At 40.2% G+C, this 25,232-nt stretch overlaps 1 protein-coding gene across 3 annotated transcripts in view; it reads right to left on the bottom strand.

Moving 5' to 3' along the window:
* LRWD1 (leucine rich repeats and WD repeat domain containing 1) overlaps positions 1-25,232 on the bottom strand; it is a 57,208-nt gene that overhangs the window by 30,863 nt on the left and 1,113 nt on the right. Inside the window, exons 2-3 of one of the 3 annotated variants that reach the window (XM_081313474.1) lie at positions 25,135-25,176; positions 10,032-10,106 (exon numbers count right to left, since the gene is read on the bottom strand). The exons of 1 other annotated variant lie outside the window; for it this stretch is intronic. Coding sequence is in view for 1 of the 2 variants with exons in the window: in XM_081313473.1 (XP_081169599.1) it covers positions 1,945-2,016 (72 nt within the window). In the remaining variant the exon portion in view is untranslated. Of the gene's footprint in view, positions 1-1,944; positions 2,032-10,031; positions 10,107-25,134; positions 25,177-25,232 lie in introns of those variants that run through there. One more of the 3 variants, XM_081313473.1, reaches the window with a different exon arrangement.

Below are 25,232 nucleotides of genomic sequence, written 5' to 3'. Positions count from 1 at the left end.
CGATCCTCTCTCCCCTCCTGTTCAACATCTATATGAAGCCACTGGGTGAGATCATCCGTGGTTTCGGGGTGAGGTATCATCAATATGCTGATGATACCCAGCTTTTCATCTCCACCCCGAACTGACCCAGTGATGCCCTCGACGTGATGTCCCGTTGCCTGGAAGCGGTACGAATCTGGATGGGGAAGAACAGGCTCCAGCTCAACCTGGCCAAGACTGAGTGGCTCTACGTACCAGCATCTCGTTTAATCCAAGAGGTTCTATCTTTGGTTATGGGAGGAGAGGTGTTACCTCCCGTTGATAGGGCGCACAACTTAGGCGTCCTCCTGGATACACGACTCAGTTTTGAAGATCATATAGGAGTTGTGGCCAGGGGGGCATTTGCCCAGGTTCGCCTGGTGCGCCAGTTGCGCCCCTATCTGGACCGAGATGCTCTACGTACAGTCACTCATGCACTCGGTACCTCCCGTATAGATTACTGCAATGCTCTCTACTTGGGGCTGCCCTTGAAGACCACCCGGAGGCTCCAGCTGGTGCAGAATGCGGCCACGCGGGTTGTGATGGGAGCATCCCGATACTCCCATATTACACCCCTCCTGCGTGAGCTACATTGGTTACCGGTTGTCCTCCGGGTGAGATTTAAGGTGCTGGTTCTTACCTATAAAGCCCTACATGGCTTAGGCCCGGGATATTTGCAGGACCGTCTGCTGCCAGGAACGACCTCCCATCGCCTGCTCACACAGGGAGGGCCTCCTCAGGGTGCCGTCGGCTAGACAATATCGCCTGGCGACCCCCAGGGAGAGGGCCTTCTCTGTGGGAGTGCCGGCCCTGAGGAATCAACTTCCCCTTGAGCTCCGGATGGCCCCGGATCTCTGGTCTTTTCGTCGCGGCCTTAAAACATTTCTCTTTCATCAGGCTGACCTGGACTGACGATAGGGATTTTTAAATAGAATATTTTTAATATTTTATCTTTTTATCATTGGGGCTTGTTAGTTTAATCTTTTTTAACATTTGTATTATTGTGTTTTATTGTTGTTAGCCGCCCTGAGTCCTGTTGTGATTCAGGGTCAGCCTGTGGGTTCGGCAGTTGGGTCGGACGACTCAGAGGAGGAGAGGGGTGTTGAAGACCTTGCTGAGGGGGTTGAAGATCTTGCTGATGATAGCCCTCAGCCAGGCTCCTCCCACTTGGTCACCACGGAGACCCAGCTGTGTGAGCCTGACAGCGTGGATGAAGATGACCCACAGCTGGCCCTGTTCAAGGACGCCCGACGCAGGAGGCAGTCAATTAGGAGTAGACAGAGGAAGGCAATGGGGCTTCTCGGAAGGAGGCAGAGAGAAGCCACGCCCTGAACTCTATATAAGGGGAATGTCTGGGAGGGCTGGTTTGCTGAAGGCAACCGCTCGGATGGTTCATGTTTCTTAAGGCTCCGGTTTCTTGGTTCGTGTCTTGTTTGTTTTTGTAGCTATAAATTTGGCAGGCATAGTTCCAGCCTCTTGCCGTTTGTGGAGGGGTTGTCCCTGCCTTTTCTGCAGGGCCGGTAGCAGGCTGGTACAGAACAAGTCCTTCGGGAGATAGGGCGGCATATAAGTCCCAAAAATAAACAAACAAACAAATAAATAAATAAATAAATAAATAAATAAGATACCAAGATCTGTCAAACAATTTATTTAATTGGTCTCCTACTAGCTATGTTTTCCTGAAATTTTGACCACCCTTCTACCTCAGAGGTATTGTGACAAGTTACTATATTCTGATTATTCCTGTCTTTCTTAAGATGATTTATGCCAGTTTATTTTTTATGTTTTTCAACTTCAGATCTCTCAATTAGATGGCTCATTTAAAAAAAAATTAACCATTTGTTATAAGTCATTTGATGATCATAGTATGCTTGGTAGGCATTTTACTAAACTGAGAATCTTTCTGAACTGCTTTAGGGTTTGTACCTGTAAATGGAGATTTCTCCCGTCTCCCTCCTGGGATTGCTTTTGAGCATTTATAAGGGCTGAGCATTTCATTCACATTCACCTTGCCCTTAAAAATATGAATTTACATTCAGCTAGATAAGCTCTACATTAAAGCATTTCAGTATTCTAGTTTTCTAGAATGTTAGCTTGTTGGATTCTAGTACTTGCTGACTGCATAGTAAACCATTCTGCATAGTAAATCATTCTCCAGTGAATTAACTCTGTTATTATGGGCTTCTATCTAGGCTTCTATCTAGGCTATCATCAGCTGGAGTCTTGGGTATATTATGCCAGGCATAAAAAAACCATGATGAATTTATCAAAGGTTCTGTACCAGCAATTCAGCCAACTCAGAGGCTAAATTATGTCCAGGCACCTCTGGCTCTGTTTATACTCAGATCTGGTAAAGACCATCATACAGCTGTTGTTTACTATCCTTCTTCTATATGAAATAGGGAGGGGTAATCATTCACTTATTAAGATTTCTTTCAGCATTACTTATTGTCAATATTAAGCCTTGTTCATGAGTTCTTTCAGTCATTCAGAATTCATTCAGTCTCACTTTCTTAGGCCATAAACATCTGACTACATTAGGTTTCCAAACAAAGCAATAGCCAAAAGGAATATATATATATATATATTCCAAGGAGAATATCCCAGAGAAACATAAACAGACCTTCACTTCAGGAGCAGAAAATCTTATCCAATCTTGGGAAAATAGACTGAAACTAAATGCATATTACTTCCCTTTCAGCATTACTCCCAATTGTCATGGAGGTGTGGAAAAAGATAATTATTTCTTCCTTGCCCCATTAATTTTAAACCATAACCACACTTAGTGCTGCAGTGTGCTTGTTGGCAAAGCAAAAGTTCAGCCAGCCAATTTGCTTAATGGTCAGGGAAGAATTGGAAAAAATGCAATAGACATTATCAAACTTTCTGTCCCTTTAAACAGATATTGTTGCTGGGGTGGATAAAGGGGAAGTGGATAATTTTAACTTTGCAGAGACTTAAAGGGTAAGCTTGGGGGTGGGGGGGAGTTGAAGACCTAAAAAGGGATGCTGGGAGACAACAGGTGGATTTCCTCACTTAATGTTATCATTTGATGTTACTTCGATATGCAGTTGGCATGTTACATAATTGAGCAACACTTCCTTTATTTTCACTGAAAACAGCAAGTACTAAAATACTGAAAAAATATTGTTTTTATGTTTTTATTTATTTTAGATAAGCTGTATCTTCCCCATTTTAGACAAATTGCACAGGCAGAAAGAACAGAACTCCCAGATATTCAATTCAAAAACTAAAATGTTTGATAAATAAAAACACCAGAGTTCTTTATTACACACATAACTTATTTCCATATTGAAAATGTGTGCCATACAAAGCCCTTTAGTTCATTTTCTTGCATAGTTAAACACGGATCCTCAACATCAATAGAAATCTCCCTTGGCATGCACCAAACAATGTAATGCTCTTTAAAAAGCATTAATATTTTTATGGATTTATTTATCTAGGAGACAATGTAAATACTGCCTCCACGTCTTTTATTTCCATGCATGCTTCCAATTCATTTTTTATAAATGTGAGATTGCACTTCAGTATTTTGAAGCCTTCTGTAATCTATTTTCATGCTGCCTCATGTTATTTTAGATTTTGCAGGATGCTACTTTATCATAATAAGCTAAAGAGGAAATGATTACCTGACCACAAACGGTTACTTGAAGAAATTACTGTATATATGAAAAGATGAAGCTTGAAATAAGTTATTGGAAGAGGAAGAGAGACTGTGCCCATCGGCCATCACTTGAGGGGTGCCACAGGGTTTCATGCTGCCTCCCCTTCTGTTTACCATCTACATGAAACTTCTGGGTGTGGTTATCTGTCAGTATGGAGTCAGGCACCACCAATATGCTGATGATACCCAGTTGTATATCTCAACATTACACCAGAAAAACTGTCTGAAGTTATATTAATCAGAGTAAACAAAATAAAGGCGACTCTCTGATTGATGGTTTAGAGTACATGAAACCATTTTTGAAAAGCACTTTGTATTGACAGGCGTTGAAAATAAAGAGAAGCTGGACTGTTGTAGCAAAGTTCAGCAACATTTAAAGACCATCTACAGCTGAAACTCGAAAAATTAGAATATCATGCAAAAGTTCATTTATTTCAGTAATGCAACTTAAAAGGGGAAACTAATATATGAGATAGACTCATTACATGCAAAGCAAGATAGTTCAAGCTCTGATTTGTCATAATTGTGATGATTATGGCGTACAGCTCATGAAAACCCCAAATCCACAATCTCAGAAAATTAGAATATTGTGAAAAGGTGCAATATTCTAGGCTCAAAGTGTCCCACTCTAACCAGCTAATTAAGCCATAACACCTGCAAAGGGTTCCTGAGCCTTTAAATGGTCTCTCAGTCTGGTTCAGTAGGAATCACAATCATGGGGAAGACTGCTGACCTGACAGTTGTGCAGAAAACCATCATTGACACCCTCCATAAGGAGGGAAAGCCTCAAAAGGTAATTGCAAAAGAAGTTGGATGTTCCCAAAGTGCCGTATCAAAGCACATTAATAGAAAGTAATGTGGAAGGGAAAAGTGTGGAAGAAAAAGGTGCACAAGCAGCAGGGATGACCGCAGCCTGGAGAGGATTGTCAGGAAAAGGCCATACAAAAGTGTTGGGGACTTTCACAAGGAGTGGACTGAGGCTGCAGTCAGTGCATCAAGAGCCACCACACACAGACGGATCCTGGACATGGGCTTCAAATGTCGTATTCTTCTTGTCAAGCTGCTCCTGAACAACAAACAATGTCAGAAGCGTCTTACCTGGGCTAAAGAAAAACAAACCTGGTCTGTTGCTCAGTGGTCCAAAGTCTTCTTTTCTGATGACAGCAACTTTTGCATCTCATTTGGAAACCAAGAACCCAGAGTCTGGAGGAAGAATGGAGAGGCACACACTGCAAGATGCTTGAAGTCCAGTGTGAAGTTTCCACAGTCTGTGTTGATTTGGGGAGCCATGTCATCTGCTGGTGTTGGTCCACTGTGCTTCATTAAGTCCAGGGTCAACGCAGCCATCTACCAGGAGATTTTGGAGCACTTCATGCTTCCTTCCGCAGATGAGCTTTATGGGGATGCTGACTTCATTTTCCAGCAGGACTTGGCACCTGCCCACACTGCCCAAAGCACCAAAACCTGGTTCAATGACTGTGGGATTACTGTGCTTGATTGGCCAGCAAACTTGCCTGACCTGAACCCCATAGAGAATCTATGGGGCATTGCCAAGAGAAAGATGAGAAACATGAGACCGAACAATGCAGAAGAGCTGAAGGCTGCTATTTAAGCATCCTGGTCTTCCATAACACCTCAGTAGTGCCACAGGCTGATAGCTTCCATGCCACGCCACACTGAGGCAGTAATCAGTGGAGCAGTGGGCTAATGCCTCCTTAAGTAACACCAGCTGCCTGCAATTAGTGCAGGTTCGAGTCCCACCATGCTCAAGGTTGACTCAGCCTTCCATCCTTCCGAGGTAAGTAAAATGAGGACCCAGATTGTTAGGGGCAATTAAGCTGACTTTGTAATAATGCCGCTTGGGGTGTGTGTGAAAGCCCTAATAAGCAGGCATATACATAGAATGAAGGCTACTGCTAAGCTTGTAAGCCGCCCTGAGTCTTCGGAGAAGGGTGGGATATAAATGGAATTAAAATAAAAATAAATAAATAAAATAAAAGGGGCCCAAACTGAGTACATATGCATGCTTATACTTTTCAGAGGTCCGATATTGTTCTATGTACACTCCTTGTTTTATTGATTGCATGTAATATTCTAATTTTCTGAGATTATGGATTTGGGGTTTTCATGAGCTGTACGCCATAATCATCACAATTATGACAAATCACCTGTACATTGGCTGTCAGCCCTGTGTCTGAACTTTTGTTTGATACTGTGGCCCATGAATCTGATAGAGTTGTAATTTACTTACTGTATAGCTTATAAGTTTATGCCTCTTCATAAAGTCTGTTAGTCTGAAAAGGTGCTACCAGACTCTTTGATACCTAGTCAGTTTCTATTTACTTTTACAGGTAGTCCTTGTTTAGAAATCACAACTGGGATGGCAACTCAATCATTAAGCAAAGTAGTGACTAAATGAAAATGCAACTATGCTTATGAACTTGCTTCAGCTTTCTTTTGATTTACAGACCTGCAAAGGTTGTAAATATGGGGATTGGTTGTAAAGTTACTTCTTCACCACCATCATAATTATGAAAGGTTGCTAAACAAGGCAGTGGCAAATGAGGACTACTTACAAAGACTTTCAGTATATTTGCCACAAGATTATACTGAATCTCTTTTTCTCTCAAGTTCTTAAAGGAGATTGTAAGAATTTTACTTTCCCTAGCAGTTCAGTTCTTATTGAGTACATCTCCTTTCTTCACCCTCGCAGGAAGCATGCAAATAGGACTTTGTGTATCTTCTTCCTGCATTTAGCAAAATCTTCTAAATCTAAATCTACATTGCAATTTTGTTTAGAGAAAATAAAATATGTTGGCCATGAAATTTCCAATATTGTATTTCTCCATCTTGTACTAGATGCTATTGCAGATTCTTCATCAATCACAACCTTGCAAGTTTGCTCTTTTCTTATATTTGTGGTTACTGTACATAATGGATTCCCACTTATGTCAACCTATCAAATTGCTCTATTATTTTAACTGTTTCTGAAAAACCTTCCTGTGGACTGAAGCAATTGAATCTTCAGTTGCTGTCCAGAAACAAGCTTTATTAGCAGGCCCAACCGTGGGAAATTTAATTCTGAACACTTTCTTACATGAATGGATTTGATTAGCCCAGGACTCAAACAACTCTGTAGCTCTACTTAATGATAAGGACATTCAAAGGCCTTTCCATAATTAATGTACATACTGACATCTTTTTGATATTCTCACGCCCAAGCCACATTAATTTTAATATGAATTTTAGAAAGGACCAACTATTAGTTTGAATTCTGCTGTAGACTGCTGCAGCTGCACTCCCGTGTTTATACTAATATAGCTGCTGCTTTTTTGTCAGGCATCTGCCTCTTTGGTGCATGCTTATATGATCAATAGTGTGTATCTCCAATCTGGTAAAAGAAAAGTCCTGTTGACGGTTTTGATGACTGTGAGTAGTTCATAATTTTAACAAATTATGTAAAAAATAATAAATTCTGTTAAATCCATTTCATCTGGTCAGCCATTAAAATTTCTTTCGAGTCACTGGAATGGACTTGGCACTGCAGAAGTTCAGTGAGAGAATAAACTATTAATCATCTGTTGTGCCATCTGCCCTGACTCAGAGCAACCTGTAGCATCACACGATTTAGCAACACCACACACAAATTATCTACTTGTTCAAAGGTTTGGGATATAAGCTTTCATATTTGGAAAAGATGCAGAGAATAATATTTCTCAGTTAATATTACTGCTGTTTTGCTTGTTCCAGAATCCTGTAATGTTAAATCCCCCACTCCTTAAAGTACTTTTGTTTTTCAAGCTGTATTTGTTTTTTCTTGTAATTTACAGTGCTCTTCTCCACAAGAATTTTAAATTCATAAATTTTGTTATATGCAATTAATGATTGAATGTAAGTTGAAATTACTGCTGAGGCTGTTACTGGACAATATCAAAACAGCAAATTAAAATCTATGCATAAGCCTAGGGGTTATTATCTCCTATTTTATGAAGGCTTTTGGGAAGTATTTACCATAGCAAAACTATAATTCTCCTGTTTAATTGTTATAATACTCTCCTCCATTACATTCATTAATTCTTCTCTATACCAATATATCAACATTTTTCTACTCTATATCAGGGCTTTTCAAACAGTGGTACAGGTACCACCTGTGGTACATTGGCACGTGGCAGGTGGTACACGACCATCCTAGAAAAGTAGTAGCGGGGGAGGGGAATGAGCTGAACCGGTGGCAGCACCACACAAGCCTGAGCGAGAGATGGTTGGAATTGCATGGCTGTCAGGGCTCAGCGAAAGCACCAGTATCAGCGCTTCTTTGCGGCTGTCAGGGCTCCAGCTGGAGCTCGGCGCTGATCCTGGCACTTCTGAGCCCAGAAGAAGTGCCGATCAGCTGGAATGTTGCAGCATCTCCATGGTTTTGTGATTTACATTCAGATGCTTGGCAACTGATTCATATTTATGATGGTCACAGTGTCCCAGGGTCATGTGAAGTGACCAAAACCTGCTGCAACCACCCAGCATAGGGGGAATAAAAACCAAACACCCTCCACCCCACCCCTGCTGCCAATCCTCAACAGAAATGTTAACAATGAAAACCTCGGACAGGAGGAAGAGCACCACCAGGCAGGCAGGTGTCTTGCTCGGCTGTGGCTTGGGGGGCACTTTTTTCAGTGCCATTGTAACTTCGAACAGTCACCAAGCAAACTGTTTTAAGTCGAGGACTACCTGTACTTCATCACTTTTTTCCTCTTTTTTTGGTCAAGTTTTTGACACCTTGCTAGGCGACTGGTGGTATTTGGATGTTGCCATATCCTAAAAGTGGTACAATGGGTGAAAAGGTTGAAAAGCCCTGCTCTATATCATCAAGGGCTCCACAATTCAACCCTGAGCTACAAGTACTCTGTGCTATTAGAACTTGGGGTGTGTGTGCACTTCATCACTGTTGACTCCTGGCTACTGCCTGGACAAGTCCCTTAGCAAGATTTCTTAAGTGCGTTGCCACTGCCTCCTTCCTGTGCTGAGGGGGAATGACTGATCCAAGTTCACCCAGCTGACTTTGTACCGCAAGTGGGCCTAGAACTCATGGTTTCCTGGTTTTTAGCCTGATGCCTTAACCACTGTAAATATGTAAACTGGCTTTATATATTTTTTTAGGTGATAACACATATAACTTTTTCCCCCCTTTTGCAATAGCAGTTCAACTATTTTAAGTTCAGAGCTTTTAGATTTAGATTCTGAAGAGAACTTTTACAGCTTGCTTTTATTCTTGTTGCTTTCTCTTAGGCTATTATTATTTGTATTTTTGAAATGTTCCGACAAATTGCTTGCTCCTCTCCAATTTCATATGTTGATGCTCTATAAAGTTGGTTTTAACTTCACACCATCATGCCTCCCATTAGTTGACAGTTTTGTGGACTATGCATCAAAAGAATACATTTAGATGTTGTAACCTCAACAAGGGCAGGTTCATGAAGTTAACGGTTATCCCTTTATCTATCATGGACATCTCACACAGATGTCCCTGAACCTGAAAGATGACCAAAACTATTAAATCTGGGCTGTAATGAATTTCAAAATAACATGTTATTTGCTAGAAAACCTATTTACAAAATGGCTTCCATCTCCATGAAACAAGTACTGACCTTTTTGTTTCCAACATGACTTTTCCTCAGGTAACCAATAAGGAGATTCTCTCCCCCCACCACCTTTTATTGGCACTTCTAGAAGAAAAGTTATTGTGCCAGAACTTTGGATAGTATTGATGGGTTCTGATTCACTCCAGATGCAGTATGACATAGCATGAAACCTATATTCCAAATACCCATAAACACTGTAGAAGAATTGTATGGGAGATTACAATTTGGAAAGATATTTTGAGCTAATTTATAATTTATCAATAAGAACCTCCTAGAACTGGTCCTTTGGGTCTCTGTCATTTTATTCCAGGTCCTGCATGTTGAGTTAGAAGCAATTAATGATTGAACAAGGGAAAACACCAATTGCCTCAATTTATGGTCCAAATGAAAAATAAAATTTTATGGGGAAAAAATCAATCACTTCTTGAATTTGCAGAAAAAGATGTTCTAGTTTTTGGAATGTTCTTTGAACTTAGACATTTCTGGATTATGAAAAAATGTATCTGGTAAATGTCCAAAACTGTTATAGATTACATACAGTATCATTATTGTCCCTCTCAGATAGAGAGAGCCACAAGTACCCTTCAGAAAAGAAATATAATTATTCTTCCATTCCTAGAAGTTGTTCAAAGAGTGATATGTTCTAGTTCATTCCTAACCAAACATGTAAATATGGAAATTGGATCTCTTACCTATGTTGATCATAATCCAATAACTGTAAGCTTACACAGAGGAATCTTCAAGTGGTGGATTGTTTATTATTATTGCTAAAAGAGAATATTAAACTGAAGGATCAATACAGATTAAAGAATGTCTAAACCAATTCAACTTCTGATGGTTATTTACAGTATGGAATTTAAATAAAGCATTTATAAGGAGACTATTTCAATAGCCTCAAATAGAAAACTATACAAAATAAACCAACAACTTAATCATTGAACTGAAGCTAGAACTGAAATTTGTTTTAGAACAAAAGATTAAAGCTATCTATACACATATTAATAGAAGTAAATGACACTTATAATAAACTGAACTTTGCCAAACAAAAATATTTTGAAAAAGGCAATAAATTAGATAAACTGCTGATTATCAATTAGGAAAGGAACAAGACAAAATTCTTATAACTAATTGGGATGGCAACAGATATGTTTCAACAATAGAAAATAAATCAATTTCTTATTATTCCAGATTATGTAGTAAATATTAAATTTAGAACAGTATGAAAATACAAGGCAGTTTATAAATTCACAGAAAAAAATGAAGCTCTTTACAAACCAGTGATAATATCAAAAAGGAAATAAAAGAAACAATATAAACACTGAAACTGGAGAAATTTGTAGAACCTGATGGATTTTCTACAATATCATATAAGACTTTCTAAGAAATTGCGATCAAACTATTATCTTAGGTAATTAATGAGGTTTAACAATGTTCTCTTGGAAGAAAGCTTTAATTTACAGATAGACTTAACAAAGGCAATTGGGACTGGAATTTCTATTGCTAAGTGACACAGGCATAAAGCACAATTTTACATGATCACACCACATTCAGCAGCCATCATTAACTGAGGATTGTACAGGTCCTTTTCTATGCTTATTCTGTACTTTCAAAACAATACTTATTGAATAGTCTGTTATATATTGCATTTTTCTGCATACTTCAGGCCAAAGATTTGTACAACCTATCTGGAAGTCTTCCTTCTTCCATAGAAGCAATCCAACAATATTTTTTTATAATCCAATCTGTTATCCAAGTTAATCAAGTAGTTTAGTTACATAACTTACATTTGGATATTGTTAGTCCACACTGTTCTTTTGAGTCTTCTAAAATCTTAAACCCTATTTTGGATCTTTTATTAAACCATATAAAACCAATCATTTAATGTCTTTTTCTCAATTATTTTTAGGGATCATTTGGATCAAAAATTTGGGCCTTGCAAAACGTTTTACTGCTGTGATTCTTCCAAACATGACAGTTTCAACTTTTTCCACTTTGAAATGCCTTCCATTGTATTTTCCAAATCTGGAAAATACAATGCTCCTTGTGAGGAGACTGCAAGCTAGTGGTCTCCAGTAGGTTTAAAGTTTTGGGAGGCAAGAGAAATCCATTTTTGCAGTTGACACCTTTCAAAAGAGAAAGAAAAAAAAGGGAAAACACAATTAAGTAGAGAATGATGGAAAGGATGGAAAACCCAGTTACAAAGTAGCAAATATAAGAAACATAACCAAGACCCATAATGGATATATACTAACACTTAAAGTTTAGGGAACAAACAGGGTGAACTTAAAGTATTAGTACATGAAGGCAGATATGACACAGTTGCCATTACTGAAACTTGGTGGGATGAAACTCATGACTGGAATGTACTGATGGAAGGATACAAACTATTCAAAAGAAACAGACCTAACAAAAGAGGAGGTGGAGTTGCATTATATATAAAAGATCATTACATCTCTACAGAAATCCACAAAACACCCCAGAAGACAAGCTCAGGATCCAAAAAGATCTTGACAAACTTGGAATAATGGGCCCTATCCAACAACATGAAATTTAATGTGGAGAAAAGCAAGGTTTTACACTTAGGCAGGAAAAACCAAACATACAAGTACAGGTTAGGCAAAACCTGGCTCAAAAACTGTGACTAACTGTGAGAGGGACCATGAAGTCCTAGTGGACAACCACTTAAATATGAGCTAGCAATGTGCAGCAGCAGCCAAAAAAGCTAATAGAATCCTTGGTTGCATAAACAGAGGCACAGAATCAAAATCTATGTATTAGTAGTACCGTGCTTCCATGAAAATAAACTTCACCCCGGAAAAAAAAACCTACCCTGATTTGTGGGGGTGGGCCTAATATAATCCCTACTCCAAAAATAAGCCCTAATTAAGACTCCGCCCACTCCACCCCACCTGGCTGCCGCAACGGGGCAGGAGGCTGTGCGGCACATCGCACCGCTGCCACCACAAGGCAAGACAGATGGGAGAGGGGGTGGAGCTGCCGAGCCCCACACCTGCTTCCTTCAGCCCTTCCCCCCTATCCAAGCCATTCCTTGGTCCCTTTCACTCCCCTCCTGAGCCGGACTGCCATTCATTGAATGGGCCAAGTCTACTGTAGGAGCCACTGTGTTGTTCAAAGAAAAAAAAAGATGGGTCTCTACATCTCTGCTTAGATTATAAGGGCCTTAACGCTGTGAGTGTGGAAAATAAATACCCTCTCCCCCTCCTGAAAGACTTACTAACCCACCTGGCAAAGGGGAGTGTCTTCACTAAGTTAGACCTGACAGAAGCATATTACCAGGTGAGAATAAAGGAGGGGGATGAGTGGAAAACGGCCTCCAACTGCCCCTTGGGAAGTCATGCCATTTGCACTGCAGGGGGCCCATGCCGTATTTATGCAGTTGATTAATGAGGTCCTACATGATCATTTATACAAAGGGGTTCTGGTGTATCTTGATGACATTCTGATATACAGTACGAATATGACTGACCACATGAGACTGGTAAGAGAAGTGTTAAAGAAACTATTGAATGCCAAACTTTATGTCAAATTGTCGAAATGTGAATTTCACCAAACCCGATTAGATTATCTTGGCTATAGAATTTCCGATGAGGGCATCGAAATGGACCCAGCCAAAGTGAAAACTATAATAGAATGGCAGCCCCCAAAGACTCGCAAACAGCTCCAGAGCTTCCTAGGGTTTGCCAACTTCTACCGTCAATTCATTCCCTCTTTTGCCGAGGTTGCTCTACCCCTTACAGAACTACTCAAAACAGGCAAGGGAGGGGGAAAACCGCAACCTGACCAACCACTAGCATGGACTATGAGTTGTCAAAAAGCTTTTGAGAATTTAAAAAGACTATTTGCGGCTGAACTGGTTGTAAAGCACCCCTGCCCAGGGGAGCCCTTCGTAATTCAAGCAAATGCTAGCAACGTGGCAGTCGAAGCTGTGTTACTGCAAAAGAATAAAAGTGGGGTCCTGCAACCTTGTGCCTACACCTCTAAGAAATTCACTGAAAGCGAGAGGAGATGGACAGTCTGGGAGAAGGAGGCCTTCGCAATTAGGTGGGGACTATTAAACTGGTGACACTATTTAGAAGGGAGCAAGGTGCCTTTTGAAGTATGGACAGATCACAAAAATTTAGAGGCACTAAAAACTCCCCGCAAATTGTCCCCAAAAGCAAGTGCGATGGGCACAGTACTTTAACCGTTTTAATTTTACTCTAAAGTATATACCAGGAAGAAAACACTTCCTAGCTGATGCGCTATCCCGATTACCACAGTACAAAAGCGAACACGAAGAGGTCTACAAGGCAATTATCTCCAGTTCACAACCTGCGGCACAACTCACACCTCGCAGAATCCCTAATCCTGATGACCCGGGAGAGAAGAAGATAAAACGAGAGCTCCTCACCGATCAATGGTTCAAAGATAATCAAACCTCCCTAACATGCAGGGATGGTTTGGCATACAAGGGGAAATTGTATCTACCTGAAGCCCTCTGTCTCAATGCTCTCAAACACAGCCATGATGTAAAACAGGCTGGACACTTTGGATATTTAAAAACTCTACGCCTCATCCGCCAGCAATTTTGGTGGCCAGGGTTAAAACGAGATGTAGAAAACTATGTCAGGAGTTGTACTGTATGTGCCACCATGAAAAGAATTCCAGGGAAAACCCCTGGGTTACTGCAGGGTGGCAGACCCTTCTCAATCATGGGAAGAAATAGCTATGGACTTTATTGTAAACCTACCCAAAAGTAGAGGAAATACTGTCATCTGGACTGTGATAGACCTGTTTTTGAAGCAGGCTCATTTTATCTCCTGTATAGGACTCCTATCTGCACAACGACTAACTAAATTGTTCCTGAAACATATCTACCGACTGCATGGCGCCCCTAAGCAAATACTTTCAGATAGATGAGTGCAGTTCACAGCGAAATTTTGGAGGAATTTCCTTAAATTAATTGGATCATCTCAAGGCTTATCATCTGCTTTTCATCTAGCTACCAATGGGGCTGCAAAATCCGCTAACAAAATGGTGGAGCAATATCTCAGATGCTATGTTTCCTACCAACAGACAAACTGCACTGACGTCCTCCCTTTCGCCAAGGTGGCCTACAATAATTCTGCTCACAGCAGCACTGGCTACATGCCTTGCAGAGTAGCCACAGGAAAAGAGTTCAGCCCAATGCCTGACTACCTCAGGTGCCCTCCGCTTCCCAGACACTTGATCAATGGGTGAGGGGGTGGGAAGAGGTTTGGAGAAACACAAAAACGGTGTTAAAAAAGACTTCTGAGACTTATATTTACGCCTCAAATTACCCAGCAAGAAATTAGGACCGAAATTCTTGGGGCCTTTCCCCATTGTGAGAATCATCAACCCGGTCGCAGTAAAATTGAAACTCCCCAGGCTTTTGGGAAAAACTCACCCAGTTTTCCATTGTAGCTTACTGAAACCTTTTCAGGCCTCCACTAAGACCTCCCACTAAGAAGGCACCCAGACCCTTGCAGTAGCAGGTCAGACGCATTATGAAGTGAAATGTATTCTTGACTCTAGAATCTTTACGGGAAAATTGCAGTACCTAGTACAACGGAAGGGATACCCATTGTCTGAAGCCATTTGGGTGAAATCTAGCGATGTGAAAGATGACAGACTTATCAAAAAGTTTTATAAGAAACACCCCAACAAACCAAAAGCCAGCTCCTAACTTGTATTTTGTTTACATTACAGGATCTGTCCTTTTTGTAAGGGGGGGCAGGATGTCAGTGCTGCAAACATTGACATGTTTTTGCACTGACAATATAAGAGGCAGCCTTTTGCTTTAACTGTTTGGCTTTGAATCACTAAAGTGCGGGAGGAATTTAACCCGGATGTTTTGAGAAGATAAGGGATAGCGCACTTCAGAAGGGTAGTGAAACTTTGTGTGTTAAACTAATTGGTGAATGTGATTCATGACGTGTAATTAAGGGAGGGAATTCTGTATGATATGATGTGTCAAGGGGAGGAGAATTCAAATTCTGGCATCCATCCATGAGTGCCAATGCTTCGTTCTCATTATTATAGACTTTTTTAGAATAAACAATCATGCAATGTTCTTTGATCTGTGTCACTAGTCGGAACCATGACATTTAAATCATAATAATAATATACAGGCAATCTGCGACCCAGATGAACATCTGAAGCTATACCTGTGATATTCAAATTGAACTCAGGCTGCAGAGAAATATAACCCAAGCAGAAAAATGTTTGTCTCAAATTGAGTTCAGGATCATTAATTCATTCATATAAACAGATATCGTCCCAACTCTGTCCTAATTCCTTCCAAGTCCAGAAACCATACTTCTTTAAAAATATTTTATTGATTTTCTAATTTTACATTTAAGTATTTAAAAAGCAACATGGCGGCTGGGTTATTCGATAATTCAATGACATACAAGTATCTTTAGTACAAGTCATCAAACTACCACATTAAATATTTCCTCTCTTTTCCCCTTAGTATTTACTGTCTCATGTTTAAACTACCGTATATACTTGAGTATAAGCCGAATTTTTCAGCCCCATTTTTGGGCTGAAAAATTCCACTTCGGCTTATACTCCAGTCAACAAAAAAAACTTACCGAGGACTTGTGCGCGGCCGAGGCTTTGGTGCTTCCGGGATCGCACGCACCTCTCCCAAGCCACCGCCGTCCGGAGACCTGCCGAAGTTTGGGGAGGTGCGCGCGCACCTCCCCAAACCTCCCCAAACGTCGCCGGGTCTCCGTTCCTCTGCACCCTGCCTGCCTGCTTCTTTCCACAGCGGAAAGAAGCAGGCAGGCAGGGCGCGGAGGAACGGAGACCTGCCGACGTTTGGGGAGGTTTGGGCGCCTCCCCAAACCTCCCCAAACGTCGCCGGGTCTCCGTTCCTCTGCGCCCTGCCTGCCTGCTTCTTTCCACAGCGGAAAGAAGCAGGCAGGGCGCGGAGGAACGGAGACCTGCCGACGTTTGGGGAGGTTTGGGCGCCTCCCCAAACGTCGCCGGGTCTCCGTTCCTCTGCGCCCTGCCTGCCTGCTTCTTTCCGCTGCGGAAAGAAGCAGGCAGGCAGGGCGCAGAGGAACGGAGACCTGCCGACGTTTGGGGAGGTTTGGGGAGGTGCGCGCGCACCTCCCCAAACCTCCCCAAACTTCGGCAGGTCTCCGGACGGCGGCGGCTTGGGAGAGGTGCGCGCGATCCTGGAAGCACCGAAGCAAGTCCTCGGTAAGCTCCGGGCGGTCACTTGCTTCGCGTCTCATGAGGGAAGGGTGGGCGACTGGAGCGGGCGTGTTTCCTCGCCTGCTGGGCGCCGCGATTTGCCCGGGGAACGCGCGGGCCCCGAATGGCAGCGTGGAGCGAGGAAGCGGACAGCCAGGGCTTCCCCGAGAGCCGCAGCCACACAGGGTATTCCTGTGTATTCAGGCTTGCAAAATGGCGGATCGAGCCTCTGCTGGCGGCAGAGGCTTGCAGAACGGCGGATCGGCTTATACTCGAGTCAACAACTTTTTCCAGTTTTTGGGGGTGAAATTGGGGGTCTCGGCTTATACTCGAGTCGGCTTATACTCAAGTATATACGGTAATACAATTCTTATTAAATCAATTAAATAAAAATAACATTCTTACATTTAGCTTATACATATCCTGGTTATTTTAACATTCAGTCTTTATAGACAATCAATGTTCTAATTAGTTTTTCCCAATTTTTAGTTTCCCATTAATATTTAAATTTAACATTTAATATTTATAATTTCCAAGTTTTAAGTAACCAAAGTTCCCTTTATCACAATTCATCACAAAATCTAATATTCAGGATACACGTCTTATCTATTTGAATATATTCTATTTCTCACCATCTTACATCATCTAATTAATAATTCAGTATAACATTCTTATTTTCTATTAATTTCCAAATGTCTTAAATTTAGTAACCAAAATTTCTCATTTCAACATCAAATACTTCCTCTCTTTTTCTCTTAATGTCTATTATCTCATATTTAAGCTAGTACAGTTCTTATTATATCAGCTAAGTAAAAACATGTTTTACATTTATCAATAGATTTTAGCTTGTATATATCTTAATTACTTTTACATTCAACCTTTATAAACAAATCAATATTCACATTTAACTTTTAATATTATACTTCCAAGTTTTAAATGACCAGTTTTCTTTATCCCAGTTCATAACAAAATCTAGTATTCATAGTACACATCTTGTCTATTTGAGTATATTCTATTTTAATCCTCACCAATAAGTCAAAACTCCAATTTTCTTCAGCCTTATTCTAGGTTTCTTTCTTTGCCAACTTGCCTTCCATATCCATGCTTTTACGTCATCAAATAGATCTCCCTCTGTTATTATATATATTGAGATAAAAGAGGCGATCCAGTTGCCATTTTTTTGGAAGGGCTAACAAATCGTCTCTCTATTTTTCAAATAATAATAATAATAATAATAATAATAATAATAATAATAATAATAATAATAATAATAATAATAATAATAATAATAATAATAATGAAGAAGAAGAAGAAGAAGAAGAAGAAGAAGAAGAAGAAGAAGAAGAAGAAGAAGAAGAAGAAGAAGAAGAAGAAGAAGAAGAAGAAGAAGAAGAACGGCCTTTCCTGCCACAACTGTTAAGCAAATCACTGCAGTTAAGTTAGAAACGTAGCTGTGAGGTGAATATGGCTTCCCCCTTGACTTTGCTTGTCAGAAAGTCACAATAGGGGATCCCATGACCCCGGGACAGTTCAACCATCATAAATATGAGTTATTTGCCGAGCATCAGAAATTTGATCATGTGACCATTGGGATGCTGCAACGGTTGTAAGTGTGAAAAACAGGATAAAAGAGGCGATCCAGTTGCCATTTTTTTGGAAGGGCTAACAAATCGTCTCTCTATTTTTCAAATAATAATAATAATAATAATAATAATAATAATAATAATAATAATAATAATAATAATAATAATAATAATAATAATGAAGAAGAAGAAGAAGAAGAAGAAGAAGAAGAAGAAGAAGAAGAAGAAGAAGAAGAAGAGGAGGAAGAAGAAGAAGTTGGAAGGGACCTTGGAGGTCATCTAGTCCAACCCCCTGCTCAGGCAAATGGCTGTCCAGTCTCTTCTTAAAAACTTCCAGTGTTGGAGCATTCACAGCTTCTGGAGGCAGGTTGTTCCACTGGTTAATTGTTCTAACTGTCAGGAAGTTTCTCCTTAGTTCTAGGTTGCTTCTCTCCTTGACTAGTTTCCATCCATTGCTTCTTGTCCTGCTTTCAGGTGCTTTGGAGAATAGCTTGACTCCCTCTTCTTTGTGGCAGCCCCTGAGATATTGGAAAACTGCTATCATGTCACCCCTCACCCTTCTCGTCGTTAAACTACACATACCCAATTCCAGCAACCGTTCCCTATATGTTTTAGCCTCCAGTCCCCCAATCATCTTTGTTGCTCTTCTCTGTACCCTTTCTAAAGTCTCGACATCTTTTTTACATCGTGATGACCAAAACTGGATGCAGTATTCCAGGTGTGGCCTTACCAAAGCATTGTAAAGTGGTATTAGTACTTCACTTGATCTTGATTCTATCCCTCTGTTAATGCAGCCTAGCACTGTGTTGGCTTTTTTGGTAGCTGCAGCACACTGCTGGCTCATATTGAAGTGATTGTCTACTAGAACTCCGAGATCCCTCTCACAGTTACTACTATTGAGCAAGGTACCACCTACACTATACCTGTGCATTTGATTTTTCCTGACTAAATGTAGAACCTTACTTTTTTCACCATTGAATTTCATTTTGTTAGCACCCAGTGTTCGAGTCTGTCCAGATCCTCCTGTATCTTAAGCCTATCTTCTGGAGTATTAGCTATTCCTGCTAGCTTGGTGTCATCTGCAAATTTGATGAGTTCCCCATCTATCCCCTCATCCAAATCGTTGATGAATATGTTGAAGAGCACTGGGCCTAGAACAGAGCCCTGGGGCACTCCACTACACACTTCCTTCCATGTAGATGCAGTTCCATTGAGGACCACACACTGAGTACGGCCTGTCAGCCAGCTACGAATCCATCTGGTGGTGATGCTGTCTAACCCACATTTTTCTATCTTATCAAGTAGTAGGTTGTGATCTACTTTATCAAATGCCTTACTGAAGTCCAAGTAAATTATATCTACAGCATTCCTCTGGTCCACTAATTTTGTCACTTGGTCAAAGAATGTAATAAGATTTGTCTGGCATGATCTGTTTTTGACAAACCCATGATGACTTTTAGTGATGACTTTGTTCGCATCAAGGTGTTTGCTGATTTGTTGTTTGATTATCTTTTCCAGAATCTTCCCAGGTATTGAGGTCAGGCTGATAGGTCTGTAGTTTCCTGGATCTATTTTTTTCCCTTTTTTGAAGATGGGAACTACATCAGCTCTCTTCCAGTCCTCTGGTAGTTCCCCAGTGCTCCAGGATCTTTGAAAAATATAGTTCAGTGGTTCTGAGATCACGTCTGCCAGTTCCTTGAGAACTTTGGGGTGTAATCCATCTGGTCCTGGTGATTTGAACTCGTCTAGACTAGACAGGTGTTCACTTACCATTTTTTTGCCTATCTTAACTTGTGTTTCTATTCTGTTTTTTATGGCACTGGTTTTGGTAGGTTGGACTGTTTTTTCCCTTTGTGTAAAGACAGATGCAAAAAACGAGTTAAATAGTTCTGCTTTCTCTCTATTGCTTGTCACCTTCTTGCCACTTTCCCCCACTAATGGACCAATCATTTCCTTCTCAACGTAGTTGTCCTGAAATGTTTATCTTCCCTTCATTCTGTTCTTCTTCTTCTTGATCCTCAGGTTTCTTCTGGTTTATATAGAAAGTCTTTTCCATTTTCAGTGTTGTCAGTGCCTTTTCTGGGTTTTCTGTTAACTGTATTTGTTGATCAGTTGAATCTTCTATAATACTATTTGATTGTTCCACTTCATCTATTATATTCTGTGTAGTTGATTCTTTAGTTGTAATCAAAGTTTGGGTTCGTATATTTAGGCTGACATTTTGTTCTTTTCTGTAGCTTATTTCATCAGATGTTGTAAGAATAGTTTCATAAATTGCTTTCAACATAAAAAGAATCTGTTCCTGATCTTCATCCATGTTCTCTTAGTGGTGTGCTAAATTAAAAGCTTTACAATCAGACAGTGAAAATAATTTTGTCACTGAGTATAGAACACAGCTGGGCTTCTCACAGCTGACATCTGCCAAGATTACAAAAGTCTTATCTATAGTCTGTGCTTCAAGCCAAGTCTCTCTTAGACAATAACAAGTTGTAATATCAGGTTTAAATGTCACTATCCATATGGTGTAGTAACAACAACTTGCACCTGAACATCGGCAAGACAAAAGAGATGGTGCTAGACTTCTGGAGGAAAAAGGAGGAACCTGCCCCACTTTACATTGGGGAGGGCTGTGTGGAGAGAGTTTCCTCCTTTAAATTTCTGGGAGTCAACCTCTGTGAAGATCTGACCTGGAAAGTTAATACAACCCAGGTGGCTAGAAAGGCCCAACAGAGGCTTCACTTTCACAGGGTCTTGCAGAAGAACAGGGTAGAACAACGGCTAATGAACCTCTTTTACCGGTCTACTATAGAGAGCGTCCTCTTGTATGGTATTGTGGTCTGGTATGCTGGTCTGACAGCCGCGGATAGGAAAGTATTACAGAGGGTGGTGAGTACAGCAAGACATTGTGGGCTGTTCCCTGACACCACTGGATGACATCGCCAGGGCTCGTTGCCTTGGAAGAGTGAGGAAAATTCTCAGGGACGACTCACACCCTGGACGGTATCTCTTTACTCTCCTACCATCGGGTAGGAGATATAGGAGTATAGCCAGCCGCACCAACAGGCTGAAAAACACCTTTTATCCGTGGGCTGTTAGGCTTTTGAATGAGAAATAACTTTTGTGAATTTTATGCAGAATTGACTTGGGAGGCCGGTGTGTGGTGTAGTTGGTTCACATGGTGTAGTAAGATGGAGGGCTTGTTGTCACTGTGTGTTGGGGGGTGGGAGCACAAAGGGAGGCTCAGCTAATCTCAATGTATACATAGTTGTACTTTGACAATAAAGATTCATTCATTCATTCACCCATATTGTTTAAGATTTTTTTTAAGTGCAAAATTTTTATAATCCTTTTTCCAATTTTACTTTTTTATAAGTAAAAACCTAAATCTTTAATAAAGATAAGAAATCTTTTAGTCCTCAAATTTTAGAAAGATAGAAATCCAGTTAGAATCAGGTTATTCTTTCAGCGTTTTAAGCTCCCCTGGATAGTCAGTCGCCGCTGTTTTTAGAGGGTGGGATAAAATTTCCCTTCCCTCTCTCCACAGGGGGGAAAATACTTTGGGCAGCTTATACAAGTAGAAAAAATAGTTAGGATTGAAGAGAGGTTCAGATCACACCCAGTCTCATCCGCACTGCTTTATAGGTGCCTGGTGGTAAGTTTGACTTCAGCTGTCTGTAGCCTAATGACGGGCCATATTTCTTTTTTTAAAAAAAAATATTTTATTGATTTTTTTATCAAAGCATAAATCACTCAACAGTGTGTTGTCTGGGTTACATTTGTAGAACAATCTTTAACAATTAATTTCTATCATCTGTATTTCATATGTTAATTTTGTTTGATTTCCTCTTTCCCCAAAATATCCTTTTTTACAAACATTGAGTTAATACAATTCTTGTTTTGATAAGTAACAATTGAGTATATAGTTTTTCCAATATTCCTAAAGAATAATAATCATATTAGTATAATATTTCTTTTCTTATTAGTCATTTTGGTTGCCTTATCGTAAATCCTGTCACAATACTTATTATAGTTTATTTCTCCCACCAAATTCTAAATATTCTTACTAGTGAAAATTTTCTCAACGATTAATTATTGAAAACTTTGAAGGTCAGAGGCAGAAATTTGTCCCCAGTCAATCTTCATCCACCAGTAGGTGTCAGCATTGGTTCATTTTTCAGATCTTTCTAATCTTTTCCCTCCCTAAAAGGTTAAATTTGACGCTTCCAATAGCCGAAAGGTGGGGGGAAACCCCTCCTTCTCACTCTCAGAGGTCTTTTGTTTTTGGGAGTTCTCTTCTTCAGGAAAGTAGGTAGGATAGAGAAAGTCAATATTCTTACCCAGATTCAAATGTGCTGTTTACAATCAGCTTAAAGTAGAGCTTTTGACTTCCGTTGTTTGCAGCTAGGGCTAGACAATGAAGTTAGCTAGCCTTTCTTCTGTTGGTTTCTGGAAGGCTTCTACTGGACCAATCAGGGAGACCACCATCTTTCCTAGGTTCCTGGGTCTACCTTCCTTCATTGCCACCTCTCCGGGGTGGCTCCTGGACCATTTAGGGTCCCCAAACAGAAAGAAACTCAGCTGAAGGGCTCAACATTCCGAATCCCTTGACTGCTTCGCTGCTCACCTACGGACCATATTTCTATGGCCGGTCTTTCATCTGCCGGTTTGGAGGGCTGCCCCGGATTGAGTGGAAGGGCTGCCGCCCTCCCACGATCATGCGGGGGTCTCCTCCTTGCTTGTCGCCCCTACAGGGCAACTTTAGACCCTTTCCAGGGTCCCCCAGCAATGCAAAATCAGCCATGGAAGACGGAGCTTGCCTTCCAGCATCCGCGTCGGCCATGTCGGCAAACCAGAAGTTCCAGCAGCCATACTTTTACTAACACATGTGAAGATCTTCCTAAAGCTTCTAAGATGCTTTCTTTAGTTTTCTGCCAACATTTTCCAATATTTCATTATCTTTATCAGAGAGACAAATGTTTTTCTTTAGCTGGCAGTTGTTCAGAGTTATGGCTGAGAAAAGAAGTTTCTGAAAAAGTAATATTACACCTCTTTTCCACAGCAGGTTATATACCTATCCAGTCCTCACCTTCATTTAAGGAATCAGAAGAATCTACAACTAACACAAAACTGAGTTAGTTTTCTGATATTACAGAAACATAATTCAAAATGAACAATAGGCTATAAAAGTGAGCTCAAACTAGAATGAAATTTAATACAGATGAATGCAATTTTCTTCATTTAGGAAAAAAAATAAAATGCACACATACATGATCACTGACTTCATACTACTTCATGCTGTTTATTGATTTTAGTTTGGTGTTCAACACAATCATTCCTCAGCATTTGGTGAACAAATTGGACCTATTAGGCTTTAATACTTCCTTATGTAACTGGATACTTGACTTCCTTATTGATAGGCCCCAGTTTGTGTGAGCTGGAAGAAAAGTTTCCAATTCCATCTTTTTGACTATGGGTTCCCCACAGGGCTGTGTTTTGAGTCCATTACTGTTCACCTTGACCCATGACTGCTAAGTCTACTATAAATCATATTGTGAAGTATGCAGATGACACAGCAGAAGTGTCTCTTATCCGGAATGATAATAAAGATTCTTACAGGGAGGAGGTGAAGGCGGTGGTGGACTGGTGCTATAAAAATAACCTGGTTTTGAATATTAATAAAACAAACGAGAGCAACATTGATTTTAGAAAGAGCCAGCATAGTCATATTCCACTTTGTATCAAGGCTGCAGCTGTGGAAGTGGTCAGTAGTATTAAGTACCTGGGGGTGCAGATAACTAACAATCTGGTTTGGTCTCTTCATATTTTATCTTTAATGAAGCAGGCAAACCAGCATTTGCATTTCTTGTGTTGGATGAGGAGAGCACATCTTTCTCCTTTTGTCCTGGCCACTTTTACAGAGGCAGAACTGAGAGCGTTTTAACAAACTGCATCACTGGTCTGGTGGTAGCAGTGCCTCAGATAGAAGCTCCATACAGAGAGTGGTAAGGACAGCTGAGAAGATTATAGGAAGCTCACTTCCTGTTATTCAGGATACTGCTTATAAGCATAATGTGCTTAGAGATCAAAGCATTGTTAAAGACCCCACACACCACTTCACGGTCTGTTTCTGTTACTCCCCTCTGGGAGGAGGTTTTGAAGTATTTATAGCAGAACTACTTTGTTTCTGTAACAGGTTTGTTCCTTATGCCATCCATCTTGTAAATTCACAGGATTCTTTTTTGTTTGCCATGTATATGTGGATATATGCATAATGATATTTTTTGAGAGCTGAATGCAACAAAATTTCTTTTTTAATATATAATGGTTAGTGTATATTTAAAGTGACAATAAATTCTATTCTATTCTGTTATATCCTATTATATTATATGAAAATGATTTGGGAATGTTAATTGTAAACTATATATGAATCAACATGATACAGCTCCAAAGGGAAATGCAATTCATAATGCATCAACAGGAGCAGTTCCCAAAGTAACTATATCTGCCTTCTTCAGAGTCTACCTCAAGTACAGTGTCCAGTTGCAGATATTATATTTTAAGAAGATTCATAGAAACAATAGAAAGGCAACAAGAGTGATCGAAAGATTAAAAAATTAGTTTTGTATCTGAGGGAAATCTGTACTGTATGTTTATTCCCAACAGAAAACAAATGAAAGGGGATCTGATAGCAATTATCAAGATCAGAATGAAGAAGATTGATCAACAGTTGGTTGGAACTTAAGCACTACATAGTGCAAAAACAAGGAGTAAGAATTTTTAAATGTCCAGTTAGGAAAAACCTAATGTAAGAGAGTTAGTAAAAATATTTATCCAAAAAAGTGGTGGGCTTCCATTGACTCAATGTTTATAGAAAGAGGCTGAAGGGCCATAGCTCAGGGATATTTTAATTCAAATTCCTAAACTGAACAAGGATTTGATGTTAATGGTCTTAACAGCCCCTCCAAACTCTTTTAATTTTGCTTACCTCCTTTTACAGTGCCTTATATAAATTTTCAGAAATTCATGGCTGAAAGACATATTTATACATGCATATATTACATAGCACCATCTCTATATTATGGA

The sequence above is a fragment of the Vipera berus genome, assembly GCF_964194415.1.
Source record: "Vipera berus genome assembly, chromosome: 1".
Lineage (NCBI taxonomy): Eukaryota > Metazoa > Chordata > Lepidosauria > Squamata > Viperidae > Vipera > Vipera berus.
The sequence above is the reverse complement of the archived record's forward strand: the minus strand, read 5'-3'. Positions and strand labels throughout refer to the sequence as shown.